This window comes from Trichomycterus rosablanca, chromosome 7, assembly GCF_030014385.1.
Source record: "Trichomycterus rosablanca isolate fTriRos1 chromosome 7, fTriRos1.hap1, whole genome shotgun sequence".
NCBI classification, from domain to species: domain Eukaryota; kingdom Metazoa; phylum Chordata; class Actinopteri; order Siluriformes; family Trichomycteridae; genus Trichomycterus; species Trichomycterus rosablanca.
Genome location: NC_085994.1, coordinates 40,827,839 through 40,843,242, shown reverse-complemented (window position 1 = coordinate 40,843,242; position 15,404 = coordinate 40,827,839). Strand labels below are relative to the sequence as shown.

The window sequence follows — 15,404 nt, the reverse complement described above, 5'->3', positions numbered from 1 at the left end:
ACATGGAGAAGATTTTTATAGCCTTTAATAAACATGTATGTGCAACAAACTACAGAGACGTAAACACACCCTCCTGGAACAGAACCGAAAACATGGAGAACATTCCAAACTCCAACTCCAAACAACAGCAACAACAAACACACTCGAGTTCCAGTGGCTCCATCGTTATACGTGAACAGTTCGGGTGATGTGATTGGTTACAGCAGGGATTCTGTATCTACACGAAAAAGTTGGGACGGTGCAGAAAATATTCTGACATTCTGACTTTTATTTGATTGCATTTGATCCGTTCCAAAAAATGTTGGGACAGGGACAATTTAGGTGCTAGAAAGGGGTGCTAAACGAACGACGCCCTCTCCAGGGACGTCCACACGTTCTTCAACAAGATGATGCACATTTCTATGGAAGAACAGGGTACGGGTGCTGGACCGGCCTGCCTGCAGTCCTGACCTGTCCCCATTAGAGGGCGTGTTGACAATTTTGAACCTGAGGATGTGTTTGCTGGAAGAACGGGACAAAATAACAGAAACACTAAATCGCTCTGGGTCCTCGGTGCCGAAACGTCTCGGGAGAGAGGCGGTAAATGCTTTACCCTCCCAACTTTTTTTTTTTATGTTTGGAATGGATGTTTATTAACAAACGAAATGAAGTCGAAATAAATGTAAGAAACTTAAATGCATGTTTGTTTTATTTCAATTTTCAATACCATCCCAACTTTTTCTGATTTGGGGTTGTAGCGCTAACTGTAAGATATCCACACTTCAAAATGCTAATTTCTAATGCTAAAAGAGAGCAGGTGATAGTCAGACAGACACGACAGACTCACGCAGCCTTAAAACATCGGCTCAGCGGACGACGCGCTACGTGCACGCCCGGGCGTACGCGGGGTTAGCCGACCCTGCGCTTCTCCTGGAAGTGCCGAATCGAGCGTGCGGCGTAGCACTCGTACGTGACGAAAAAACTAAACAAACTAAACAGAAATGCCGAAGCTCCTGCCTTTCTCTCATCCTGATTGGTCGATCAGGTTTTCCCGAGGAGACAGAGACGGACAGATCACAGCTCACCATCCAGTCTGTTCAAATTAGCAGATACGACTAGCTAATAAATATCATTTAATATACAATTTATTTTAGATTATATATATTTATATATGATGTGTCAGGATGTTGTTTTCCCTCATGATCCTCCCTAAACGTGATATGACGACTAGACTAGACTAGATGGAATCTACAGCTAGACGTGATTTCATATTGATGTCGGGATACCTGGAGGTAGTCAGTGCATCAAATATACACACCAACACAACTGCACCTGCTGTTTCCTGTAAATAAGACGCCGTTTATGGACATGGATCAGCAAAATTCTTTAGAATAAAAGGAGTCCTTTAGTTTCCTCGATTCTCTACTGGACTGGTGAATAAATGAGCGCTTTAGACGTTGGGGGAGCGTTTAGACGTTGGGGGAGCATTTAGACGTGGGGGGGGGGGTGTTCAGACGTTGGGGGAGAACGTTTTAGGCGTTGGCGGGCCCGAGCGGATCTATTGGTACGAGTTCCTAGTCGTGGAAACGTGAGTGGAACATGCAGCCCGGCTGTGAAACATACAAGAGAAAGAAACTACGAGTGAAGCCGTCCGGCCGCCGCGCGGTCAGGAACCACAGACTAATATACAGTATAAGACAGGATAGATAGAGCCGGGGAGTCTGGGTAGTGGAGTTCTACGTTCCGCAGGTAGTGAGTGAGCAAAAGGAGCTGACGGCATGCAGGGTCGTACTGCAGGAGACAAGAAGAGACAGAAGAAGAAGAAGTGTCAGTCAGGTATCATACAGAGATTTAAGAGTCATTTATCGCTCAGGGGTCGCAGTGGTGCAGTACACTATACCATTACTGCCAGGGTCAGAACCTCAGCAGTGCCATCGGCCGGTCAGGACACCGCAGCAACTTGATACATGACCAGCTATATTGTCTAATGTCCAGGGGCGGGTTTAAGGGAATGGCCGAAACAGCCGAGCCACCGGGAGGCGCTGTTGTCAATGTGCTCTCAGCATCGGTCGCAAGGAGGGTTGCAGCGAGAACCACCAATGACTTATAATTGCGACTGAACACAATACAAGCACGTAAACACCTGAAGGGCCTTGCTCAGGGGCCCAACAGTGGCTATTTATACTCAGTCCTGTTGTTTTCTTTGGCATCCAGTCTGCTTTCCACAGTGGTCTGGGATCCAGCTCTCCTCCCTTCCCATGTCCCCTGTGCTCCACTTCCTCCCCTCCCTTGTCCTCTCCTTCCTTCCCTCCCATGTCCCCTGTGCTCCTCTTCCTCCCCTCCCTTGTCCTTTCCTTCCTTCCCATGTCCCCTGTGCTCCTCTTCCTCCTCTCCCTTGTCCTCTCCTTCCTTCCCATGTCCCCTGTGCTCCTCTTCCTCCTCTCCCTTGTCCTCTCCTTCCTTCCCATGTCCCCTGTGCTCCTCTTCCTCCCCTCCCTTGTCCTCTCCTCCCTTCCCATGTCCCCTGTGCTCCTCTTCCTCCTCTCCCTTGTCCTCTCCTTCCTTCCAATGTCCCCTGTGCTCCTCTTCCTCCCCTCCCTTGTCCTCTCCTTCCTTCCCATGTCCCCTGTGCTCCTCTTCCTCCTCTCCCTTGTCCTCTCCTTCCTTCCAATGTCCCCTGTGCTCCTCTTCCTCCCCTCCCTTGTCCTCTCCTTCCTTCCCATGTCCCCTGTGCTCCTCTTCCTCCTCTCCCTTGTCCTCTCCTCCTTTTCCATGTCCCCTGTGCTCCTCTTCCTTCTCTCCCTTGTCCTCTCCTTCCTTCCCATGTCCCCTGTGCTCCTCTTCCTCCTCTCCCTTGTCCTCTCCTTCCTTCCAATGTCCCCTGTGCTCCTCTTCCTCCCCTCCCTTGTCCTCTCCTTCCTTCCCATGTCCCCTGTGCTCCTCTTCCTCCTCTCCCTTGTCCTCTCCTCCTTTTCCATGTCCCCTGTGCTCCTCTTCCTTCTCTCCCTTGTCCTCTCCTTCCTTCCCATGTCCCCTGTGCTCCTCTTCCTCCCCTCCCTTGTCCTCTCCTTCCTTCCCATGTCCCCTGTGCTCCTCTTCCTTCTCTCCCTTGTCCTCTCCTTCCTTCCCATGTCCCCTGTCCTCCTCTTCCTCCCCTCCCTTGTCCTCTCCTTCCTTCCCATGTCCCCTGTGCTCCTCTTCCTCCTCTCCCTTGTCCTCTCCTTCTTTCCCATGTCCCCTGTGCTCCTCTTCCTCCTCTCCCTTGTCCTCTCCTTCCTTCCCATGTCCCCTGTGCTCCTCTTCCTCCCCTCCCTTGTCCTCTCCTTCCTTCCCATGTCCCCTGTGCTCCTCTTCCTCCCCTTCCTTGTCCTCTCCTTCCTTCCCATGTCCCCTGTCCTCCTCTTCCTCCCCTCCCTTGTCCTCTCCTCCCTTCCCATGTCCCCTGTCATCCTTTTTTCCTCCTCTCTCTTGTCCTCTCCTTCCTTCCCATGTCCCCTGTGCTCCTCTTCCTCCCCTCCCTTGTCCTCTCCTTCCTTCCCATGTCCCCTGTGCTCCTCTTCCTCCTCTCCCTTGTCCTCTCCTTCCTTCCCATGTCCCCTGTCCTCCTCTTCCTCCTCTCCCTTGTCCTCTACTTCCTTCCCATGTCCCCTGTGCTCCTCTTCCTCCTCTCCCTTGTCCTCTCCTTCCTTCCCATGTCCCCTGTGCTCCTCTTCCTCCCCTCCCTTGTCCTCTCCTTCTTTCCCATGTCCCCTGTGCTCCTCTTCCTCCCCTCCCTTGTCCTCTCCTTCCTTCCCATGTCCCCTGTGCTCCTCTTCCTCCCCTCCCTTGTCCTCTCCTTCTTTCCCATGTCCCCTGTGCTCCTCTTCCTCCCCTCCCTTGTCCTCTCCTTCCTTCCCATGTCCCCTGTGCTCCTCTTCCTCCTCTCCCTTGTCCTCTCCTCCTTTTCCATGTCCCCTGTCCTCCTTTTCCCTCCTCTCCCTTGTGCTCTCCTCCCTTCCCATGTCCCCTGTGCTCCTCTTCCTCCTCTCCCTTGTCCTCTCCTTCTTTCCCATGTCCCCTGTGCTCCTCTTCCTCCCCTCCCTTGTCCTCTCCTTCCTTCCCATGTCCCCTGTGCTCCTCTTCCTCCTCTCCCTTGTCCTCTCCTCCCTTCCCATGTCCCCTGTCATCCTTTTTTCCTCCTCTCTCTTGTCCTCTCCTTCCTTCCCATGTCCCCTGTGCTCCTCTTCCTCCCCTCCCTTGTCCTCTCCTTCCTTCCCATGTCCCCTGTGCTCCTCTTCCTCCTCTCCCTTGTCCTCTCCTCCTTTTCCATGTCCCCTGTCCTCCTTTTCCCTCCTCTCCCTTGTGCTCTCCTCCCTTCCCATGTCCTCATCCTCCTCTTTCCTCCTCTCCCTTGTCCTCCCCTCCTTTCCCATGTCCTCGTCCTCCTCTTTCTTCCTTTCCCTTGTCCTCTCCTCCCTTCCCATGTCCTCATCCCCCTCTTTCCTCCCCTCCCATGTCCCCTCCCTTGTCCTCTCCCTCATCCTTTCCTCACCTTTCTTGTCCCCACCTCCCCAGGTCGAGATGTCAGCACTGGTGCCAGCCTGTATTCGTTTTTTTTATTATTATTTTAAATGAAATAATTAAACTCTGTGCTTCTTCTGCCAGTATTTGTTATTTTACAGAATCATCATCATTTTACTTTTAAGTATTAAAACAACAACAAACACAGGATTTATCATAAACAAGCGTGTGGACGTACCTATATAAAGAGATTAACTAGCGGCGGTCTCTGGACACATGACGTAGTGTCTGGATGGATCCACCATACTGCTGCAGTGAACGTCGCTTCTGTAACGTCACCACAGCACAGGTTAGCGTGAACACTTAGCTAGTAAACACATTATAAACACTGCAGTAAACAAATACCTGTTATCGTTAATGTCCGTACTGTTCCCTAAAACCATAAGAACAGACGTTAGCAGCCAGAAAACACAAAGTGAGACACACAAACACGATTATTCAGACGTACGAACCATTCTCCACATCCAGAGGGTAAGAGCTGAGAACGTCTACAGATCTCACAGTGCTGTAACCAACTCTACAAAATATACAGAAATAAATAAACCGTCACACGTAATCACACGTAAATACAAACAAAGTAAAGACGCAGGATTTAACATTCACTAAATGACGTGATCAGTGAGAAGAGATTAATAATAATAATACAATAAAGACGTTAAGATAGACAACAGAGGAGACAACGGGAGAGAAGAGGACAGGGGAGGAGAAGACAGGGGAGGAGAGGACAGAGAAAAAGAGGCAAGGACAGGAGAGCGAAGGGGAGGAGAACACAAGACAGGTCAGGGACACATGAGGGGAGGACAGGACAGGGGACATGGGAGGGAAAAAGAAGGCAGAACAGGGGAAAAGGAGAGGACAAGTAAGGCAAGAAGAGGCAAGGACAGAGGAGGAAAAGACAGGGCAGGGGAAGGGAGGGGAGGTGAGGACAAGGGAGGGGAGGACAGGACAGATGAAGACAAATGAGAGGACAGGAAAAAAGAGGCAAGGACAGGAGAGAGAAAAGGAGGAGAACACAGGACAGGTCAGGGACACATGAGGGGAGGACAGGACAGGGGACATGGGAGGGAAAAAGAAGGCAGAACAGGGGAAAAGGAGAGGACAAGTAAGGCAAGGAGAGGCAAGGACAGAGGAGGAAAAGACAGGGCAGGGGAAGGGAGGGGAGGTGAGGACAAGGGAGGGGAGGACAGGACAGATGAAGACAAATGAGAGGACAGGAAAAAAGAGGCAAGGACAGGAGAGAGAAAAGGAGGAGAACACAGGACAGGTCAGGGACACATGAGGGGAGGACAGGACTGGGGACATGGGAGGGGAAAAGAAGACAGGACAGTGGAGGAGAGAAGAGGAGAAAACGGGAGGATAAGACAGGGAATGAAAGGCGAGGACAGGAGGAAGGAGGAGAGGTGAGGACAGAAGAGAGGACAGGACAAAAGAGGAAAGGAGATTGACAAGAGGACAGATAAGGAGAGGTGAGGACAGGAGTGGACAGATGAGGAGTGGACGGATGATAAGAGAACAAGAAGACAGTGAGGAGAGGACAGAGGAGGAGAGGACAGGATGGGAAGGACAGGGGACATAAAAAAAGAGGACAGGAGGTGTAAGAACTCACACGTTGGGCCTCTGAGGGACGCTCTTCTCCTCCTTCTGGAAGAGAACGTTACTGAACGATGTTACCGGCTCGCTGGCGGACAGAGACAGGGAGGCGCTGGGAGACGTGGCGCCGCCGTAGTGCCCCGCCCTCACCGGCTTCGCTACGGGAACGCAAACACACACAAGCGTCACATTCATTCATTCATTCACCGGATCATTAGGACGGGTGTCCCAATACTTTTGACCAAAAACCTTTTGTCATTATACGGCGATCTTTACCGATCTGAGCGGCTTTGGAGCGGCGCTGCGTGCCGCGCAGGCGCATGACGTCGCGGATGCGCTCCACCTCCTGCTGGTAGCGGCGGCGGTCGTTGATGGCGCCCTGCTTGGCATCCTTCAGTGCCGTCTCAAGAGACCGAACGCGATCAGCCGTAGAGCGAAGACGCTTCTCCAACTTCGGAAGCTCACAGCGCAGATCTGCATTATCACGTACCAGCTGGGTCAGGAGAGGAGAGAGGGAGAGGGTGAGTGAACGTCAAGTGATCATTCATTCATTCATTCACTCACTCAGTCATTCATTTATTCATTCACGCATTCATTTATTTATTCACTCATTCATTCATTCACTCATTCATTTACTCATTCATTCATTTATTCATTCACTCATTCATTCATTCATTCCCTCAGTCATTTATTCACTCATTCATTTATTAATTCACTCATTAATTCACTCATTAATTCACTCAGTCATTCACTCATTCATTCATTCACTCATTCATTCATTTATTCATTCACTCATTCATTCATTCATTCATTCATTCATTCACTCAGTCATTTATTCACTCATTCATTTATTCATTCACTCATTCATTCATTCAGTCATTTATTCACTCATTCATTCATTCATTCACTCAGTCATTTATTCACTCATTCATTTATTAATTCACTCATTCACTCATTCATTCACTCAGTCATTTATTCATTCATTCATTCACTCAATCATTTATTCACTCATTCATTTATTCATTCACTCATTCATTCATTCACTCATTCAGTCATTTATTCACTCATTCATTTATTCATTCACTCATTCGTTCATTTACTCACTCAATCATTTATTCACTTATTCATTTATTCATTCACTCATTCATTCATTCACTCAGGCATTCACTCAGTCATTTATTCACTCATTCATTTATTCATTCACTCATTCATTCATTCATTCACTCAGTCATTCACTCAATCATTTATTCACTCATTAATTTATTCATTCACTCATTCATTCATTCATTCACTCACTCATTCACTCAGTCATTTATTCACTCATTAATTTATTCATTCACTCATTAATTCACTCAGTCATTCACTCATTCATTCACTCATTCATTCATTCATGCACTCAGTCATTTATTGTCTGTTTTATCACCACTCCAAACTCCACACAAAAAGGACCCGAACCGCTCCAGCTGGGAACTGAACCAAGGACCTTCTCGCTGTGAGGAGACAATACCCACCCAACTAGCATTCAGGAATCCCAAAGGGGTTTAATGGAGTTGAGGTCACAGACCCCACAGAACCCTCGTCTTTATGGACTCATCAGTTTGGTACCGGTGCTTCCCTCACCTGTTTGTGAACCTTTGTAAGCTGGTCCAGGTTGTTCTCAAGAAAGGAAATCTTCTGTTTCTGGGTGTTACACCCCCCACTATCATCAGGTCCAATTTCTGAACTCTGAGTGAACGAAAACCACAAAGCAAACAAAAATATTATCAACTGGGACCAGACAGACGGAGCAGACTGTGTCTAGACGATATAATGCTGATGCGACGGTGCTCACTTTTTTAACTCGCGACGTGAGGTCTTGAACGAACAGCTTGCGCAGGTTGTGGAGGGTCTGGAGCTCACGGGCCTGAGAGCAAAAACACCCAAATAATAATTCAATTTTAAAAAAGGGTAGCTGGGGTGAAGGGTAGCCAATCTAACTAACTAACTAACTAACTAAATAACTAACTAACTAAATAAATAAATAAACATGGACTTACGACGGTCTCCTCCAGACCCTTGAGGTCTTGTTTCGACTGCTCGTGCCTCTCCTGCTGAAATCTGTATCACAGAAAATACAGACTCGTATCATACATACATGTTATACAGCACACACACACACACACACACACACACACACACCCGGTGGTAAACTACGGCCAAAAGTATTTGGACACCTGAACATGAGTTGTCTGGACACCCTATTCTAAAAACGAGCTTTATGAGAAGCTTCTCAGAAGACATTGAAGTGTCCGTGTGTGGGAATTTGTGCCCGTTCGGTCAAAAGATGACAGCGTTTGTCTTTGAATGGCCGGGCACTGATGCTTAGTAGGTGTTCCGGTTCATTCCAGGTTCATTTAGGAACAGGACAGGACCTTCCCTAAGCTGTTGCAGCAAAGCTGGAAGCATGTCATTTCCCTTATACACCGATCAGCCATAACATTAAAACCACCTCCTTGTTTCTACACTCACTGTCCATTTAATCAGCTCCACTTACCATATAGAAGCACTTTGTAGTTCTACAATTACTGACTGTAGTCCATCTGTTTCTCTGCGTGCTTTGTTAGCCCCCTTTCATGCTGTTCTTCAATGGTCAGGAGAGACAGAGCAGGTATTATTTGGGTGGTGGATCATTCTCAGCACTGCAGTGACACTGACATGGTGGTGGTGTGTTAGTGTGTGTTGTGCTGGTATGAGTGGATCAGACACAGCAGCGCTGCTGGAGTTTTTAAACACCGTGTCCACTCACTGTCCACTCTATTAGACACTCCTACCTAGTCGGTCCACCTTGTAGATGTAAAGTCAGAGACGAGCGCTCATCTATTGCTGCTGTTTGAGTCGCTCATCTTCTAGACCTTCATCAGTGGTCACAGGACGCTGTTGGCTGGATATTTTTGGTTGGTGGACGATTCTCAGTCCAGCAGTGACAGCGCTGCTGTGTCTGATCCACTCATACCAGCACAACACACACTAACACACCACCACCATGTCAGTGTCACTGCAGTGCTGAGAATGATCCACCACCTAAATAATACCTGCTCTGTGGGGGTACTGTGAAAGGAGCTAACAAAGCATGCAGAGAAACAGATGGACTACAGTCAGTAATTGTAGAACTACAAAGTGCTTCTATATGGTAAAATGGACAGTGAGTGTAGAAACAAGGAGGTTTTAATGTTATGGCTGATCAGTGTATTATTAATTTATTAGCACCTGTTGTGGCTGGAACACACAAATTAAACAATTAGTAGGGGTGTCTCGATACTTTTGACTGTATAGTGCATTACAGACTACATGATCGCATACAGCCAGTCACTTATTCTAAAAACGTTTATGTTTAGCTGAAACGTACGACAGCTGCTCCAGTCGAGCGCTCTTGGTGTCCTCCTGGATCTTGAGGTTGCTGAAGTCCGATCGCACGTGGGCCAGCTCCAGCTGCAGAGCCTGGTTCTTACTGCAGGGAGCAGAGAAGTGCATCAATTATTATTATTCAATTCTCTTCACCTGATGTTCCTTCCAATCTAGCCGTGTCCAATCATCTCTCCTGCTGCAGTCCTGCATTCCTGACCGAGCAGGCCGTACCTAACACGCCCCCTCCGACACCGGTGCATTAGCCGACCGCTTCTTTCCACCTGCACCAGGCGGGTTCATAAGGGGATCAGTATCGCGTACGGAGAGTCACGCACTGCTCTCTGTTATTCCTCCCCGTCTCTGTGCAGCTCCTTCGACCAGCCAGCAGAGGTCGTAACTGCAGCGGTCATGAGGAATCTCCCCTTTCATCCCACCCTCTTTTGTGTAACAGAGCTGAGATTCGAACCAGTAAGCTTAATGGAGAAAATGCACAAATAAAATAGTACAAAATAATTGGGACACTGACTCTGTGAACTCGTCGATGAGGCGCTGCTTCTCGTTAATCTCGTCCCGCAGGTGGCTGAGCTGAGCGTGCCGAGGTTCACGATGGCCTGAGGCTCGCTGCACCGCCTTCTACAATTAAAAATAATAATAACAAAACAATACATGAGTTATAAGCGAAAATACGACAGTGGTGAAGCTCTGAAAATAATATTTAGTAAATAATATAATCAGTTATATTTTATCTACTTATAATTGGACAATTAAACCCAATATAATAAATAAATCCTTAATACCAGCCTATTAAATTTGTGTTGGAACGTTGCTCGGTGGTCCAGCTATACATTTCAAAGGTCAAAGCGATTCAATTCAATCAGAATCCAGTTTCAAATGAGGGTTCAACTGATCGATCACATCGTCTCTCTAAATGGGCTCTCTTTATGATCTGCAATACTATCTGAACCTGTGTGGTGATGCTCGGTTCTATTTCTAGGGCTGAACTACTGGCTTAATTTTTGTCCCTGATGGAATAACCCCCGGGATGGACGGATGAAACCATTCGCAGGTTATTCCAGGACAAACCGACAGATAAAAGTAAAATAAACGATTACCTTCACGTCCAGATCTTCCGTCTTTGGCTTTTCGGCGGCGTCCTGCTCTGCAGAGCTTTCTGTTAGAGCAGAATTTAAGAAGAACAGCAGAACGTCTTTATTTATCTTTATTTATAATATATTTTATCGTTTGCTTGGACGCCGGGGTCAGAGCACGGGGTCAGACGTTGTACGACACCACTGGAGCTGAGATTCCAACCCAAAGCTCCACCCACTGATCACCCGCCGTCCCTCTGATGTCCGTCTAAACACTTTTATGCACCGATATGTGTGTAGTAGGATTCAGGACTGATTTTAAGGCGTCACTGCTGCCACCATTACACCTGGCTGAACTTTTGCTTGCTGGGATTCCTCTGAAAGCCCCGAGGTTTGTTAACCTGATGCTTTTGGAAACATCGAGGTCTTTAAGGACATTATGGAACAACCTGCCCTCCCAGATCAGGGCTGCACGATCACCTGGTGTTTTTAGGTCAAGGCTGAAGACGTTTTTTTTTTTTTTGAAACTCACATTTTTATTGAACTTTTTACTTACATACAGTGTATCACAAAAGTGAGTACACCCCTCACATTTCTGCAGATATTTAAGTATATCTTTTCATGGGACAACACTGACAAAATGACACTTTGACACAATGAAAAGTAGTCTGTGTGCAGCTTATATAACAGTGTACATTTATTCTTCCCTCAAAATAACTCAATATACAGCCATTAATGTCTAAACCACCGGCAACAAAAGTGAGTACACCCCTAAGAGACTACACCCCTAAATGTCCAAATTGAGCACTGCTTGTCATTTTCCCTCCAAAATGTCATGTGATTTGTTAGTGTTACTAGGTCTCAGGTGTTCATAGGGAGCAGGTGTGTTCAATTTAGTAGTACAGCTCTCACACTCTCTCATACTGGTCACTGAAAGTTCCAACATGGCACCTCATGGCAAAGAACTCTCTGAGGATCTTAAAAGACGAATTGTTGCGCTACATGAAGATGGCCAAGTCTACAAGAAGATTGCCAACACCCTGAAACTGAGCTGCAGCACAGTGGCCAAGATCATCCAGCGTTTTAAAAGAGCAGGGTCCACTCAGAACAGACCTCGCGTTGGTCGTCCAAAGAAGCTGAGTGCACGTGCTCAGCGTCACATCCAACTGCTGTCTTTGAAAGATAGGCGCAGGAGTGCTGTCAGCATTGCTGCAGAGATTGAAAAGGCGGGGGGTCAGCCTGTCAGTGCTCAAACCATACGCCGCACACTACATCAAATTGGTCTGCATGGCTGTCACCCCAGAAGGAAGCCTCTTCTGAAGTCTCTACACAAGAAAGCCCGCAAACAGTTTGCTGAAGACATGTCAACAAAGGACATGGATTACTGGAACCATGTCCTATGGTCTGATGAGACCAAGATTAATTTGTTTGGTTCAGATGGTCTCAAGCATGTGTGGCGGCAATCAGGTGAGGAGTACAAAGATAAGTGTGTCATGCCTACAGTCAAGCATGGTGGTGGGAATGCCATGGTCTGGGGCTTCATGAGTGCAGCAGGTGTTGGGGAGTTACATTTCATTGAGGGACACATGAACTCCAATATGTTCTGTGAAATACTGAAGCAGAGCATGATCCCCTCCCTCCGGAAACTGGGTCGCAGGGCAGTGTTCCAGCATGATAATGACCCCAAACACACCTCTAAGACGACCACTGCTTTATTGAAGAGGCTGAGGGTAAAGGTGATGGACTGGCCAAGCATGTCTCCAGACCTAAACCCAATAGAACATCTTTGGGGCATCCTCAAGCGGAAGGTGGAGGAGTGCAAAGTCTCGAATATCCGCCAGCTCCGTGATGTCGTCATGGAGGAGTGGAAAAGCATTCCAGTGGCAACCTGTGAAGCTCTGGTAAACTCCATGCCCAGGAGAGTTAAGGCAGTTCTGGGAAATAATGGTGGCCACACAAAATATTGACACTTCAGGAACTTTCACTAAGGGGTGTACTCACTTTTGTTGCCGGTGGTTTAGACATTAATGGCTGTATATTGAGTTATTTTGAGGGAAGAATAAATTTACACTGTTATTTAAGCTGCACACAGACTACTTTTCATTGTGTCAAAGTGTCATTTTGTCAGTGTTGTCCCATGAAAAGATATACTTAAATATCTGCAGAAATGTGAGGGGTGTACTCACTTCTGTGATACACTGTACATATACACTTAAAGAAAATGTATGTGGCAAACAGAAATTAAAAAACAAAAACATATCAGATATGGTTACAGGTATCATTTATCAAAATACAAATACATAGAGGTAAATCAGTCAATCCTTAAGCATCATTCACTGTGTCATGTGTCCATTTTTCCCATTTACTCACAAAGACATTTTCTCTTAGTCTAAGCCGATAGGTCATTTTCTCCATAGTATAGACCTCTCTTATGATCTTTAGCCACTGGGCTATAGTGGGAGGTTCAGTTTTACACCAGTTTCTTGTTATTGCTTTTTTACATGTGATCAATAATATTTTGGTTAAGTATCTATCTTTTTCTGAGACATAATCGTTTAAATTTCCAAGATACATAACTTTACATTCCTTGGGTATTACATATCCTAGAATGTCTTTCAACATGTTATTTACATTTCCCCAGAATGTGCTAAGTTTATGGCATTTCCAAAATATGTGTGCATGGTTTGCTTCTCTCTCTCCGCATAAGCGCCAACATGTATGTTGTGAACCAGTTTGTTTACTCTTTAATTTAGGTGTGATAAAGTAACGGGTCAGGTTTTTCCATCCAAATTCCCTCCATGTTCTCGAGTTTGTAGTTGTGTGTTGTGTCTCACACATATCGTGCCATTCATCTAGAGTAATGTTAATGTTCAATTCCCTCTCCCACTTCTCCTTTATGTACAGAGTAGAGGCAGCTTCTGAGTGTCCTAGACTTCGGTACAGCACTGAGACTGCCTTGAGTTTAGTTCCACTGTATGTCCTGGTCATCACATCAATTATATCATTCAAGGTTTTCCCTATTTGTATTTCCTTAGTAAAATAATCCCTTAGCTGCAGGTATCTAAAGTGATCTCCATTTTCCAATCCATACCGTGTTTTTAATTCCTGAAAGTTCTTTACATTCCCATTCTCTATCAAAGTGCACATAGCTGTAAGCCCTTTTCTACCCCAATTTCTAAAGTTGTGATCATTCAAGCCTGGCTTAAATCGATCATCATATGCAAACCAACTCAACAATTTTAAATCTTTTTCTAATTTGTGGTGTTTGACAAGATCAAACCAGATATTCAATGTGTGCAAAGTTATTGGATCAATCGTGTCTTGTAGTGACATCTTTAGTTTAACGTTGCCAATCAGTACCTGAATTGGAATGTCTGTCACCACTCTCTCAATATCTTTCCACTTTGCACTATAGTCCTCATCACACCACTTGACTATTGGTCTGAGCTGTGCTGCATGATAATAGTCTTTTAAATTAGGGAGTGCCATACCTCCTTTGTCCTTTTCTAAGTGTAGTGTACAATATCTTATTCGTGGTTTTTTCCCATCCCATATGAATCTAGAAATCATTTTATCCCATGTTTTGAACTTTTCTTGTGGAATCCTAATAGGCAATGACTGGAAAAAATATAGTAGTCTAGGGAAGATGTTCATTTTAATTACTTCAATTCTTGAGCTAAAATCTAGTGGTAGGGTCGACCATCTCTCTATATCTTTACTAATCTGGAGATGGATTTGATCATAATTTGCTTTATAGAGGTGAGCTAATTGTTTTGTCAGGGTCACACCAAGATATTTAATAGTTTTTGATTGCCATTTTAATTTATAAGTTTTCATGATTTGAGTGGATGGAGTATAATAAAAGGTCAAAATCTGTGTCTTATTCTCATTTATTTTGTATCCTGAGTGTTCACTGAATTTATTTATAAGATACATCAGCTGAGTAAAAGTTGTATTGGGGCTGTCCAGGTATATCATGATATCATCCGCAAATAGGCTTATTATATGTTCTTGTCCATTAATATTAATTCCTTTTATTTCCCCACTTTGTCTGATCGCCTGTGCCAGTGGCTCAATGTATATGGCAAAGAGGAGCGGGGACAGGCAGCATCCCTGCCGCGTCCCTCTTCCCAACGTTATTCTCTCCGTTAGGCTCCCACTAACTTTTATTCTGGCAGTAGGATTTTGATAGATAGTTCTAATACAATTAATTGAGTCTTTATCGAATCCAAATCGTTCTAGTACTAAATACAAGGCTGAAGACGTTTTTAATATGTGTTATGGTTTAGGAATGTAACGTTTATGGTTTCATGGTGTTGTAGGATTTATTTGTATCCTCGACGGTCTGTAGAGCACTTCGTTCAACCACGTCAACACTGAACCCAAAGCTAAAACTCAACACATTTAACCCTGTACTCTGAACCCTGAAAAATTGTTTACGTGACCTTCTATCAAATACAAGACTTTGCACATTTGAGTTTTGTTTTGTATCATATTTGATACATCAGGCTTTTTATTTCTTGTTCGCAGCATTTGTTGTTCATGTTATAAGGTAAGGTGCTATATGTCACGTATGCAGCCTGTATGTGCTCCTAAGCGCCACACCCCTCTTTCCGTGAGCACTGTGTGTTCAGCCAACGCCCCTTTTGTGATTGGGCTCTAGTTAATGATCCACAGGTGCCTCTTGTTTAGCTGAGGACATTTAAGGAGGCCTGTGGATCAGTCAGACGGAGACTGTTTGATGTGACTCTGTCCCGTTGGTTTGACCTGCTTCCAGTAGCACCAACTGGAACTATAAACATG

The 15,404-nt window shown here is 45.8% G+C and overlaps 1 protein-coding gene across 1 annotated transcript in view; it reads right to left on the bottom strand.

Moving 5' to 3' along the window:
• Positions 1-8: 8 nt before the first annotated feature.
• The window catches only part of kif5aa (kinesin family member 5A, a), a 29,003-nt gene continuing 13,607 nt past the window's right edge, over positions 9-15,404 (bottom strand). The window contains exons 18-29 of the mRNA XM_062999455.1: positions 10,626-10,684; positions 10,040-10,146; positions 9,515-9,616; positions 8,166-8,226; positions 7,961-8,032; positions 7,750-7,854; positions 6,406-6,622; positions 6,146-6,287; positions 4,992-5,056; positions 4,885-4,912; positions 4,718-4,806; positions 9-1,770 (exon numbers count right to left, since the gene is read on the bottom strand). Coding sequence (XP_062855525.1) covers positions 4,731-4,806; positions 4,885-4,912; positions 4,992-5,056; positions 6,146-6,287; positions 6,406-6,622; positions 7,750-7,854; positions 7,961-8,032; positions 8,166-8,226; positions 9,515-9,616; positions 10,040-10,146; positions 10,626-10,684 — 1,034 coding nt within the window. The 3' untranslated portion in view covers positions 9-1,770; positions 4,718-4,730. The remainder of the gene's footprint in view (positions 1,771-4,717; positions 4,807-4,884; positions 4,913-4,991; positions 5,057-6,145; positions 6,288-6,405; positions 6,623-7,749; positions 7,855-7,960; positions 8,033-8,165; positions 8,227-9,514; positions 9,617-10,039; positions 10,147-10,625; positions 10,685-15,404) is intronic.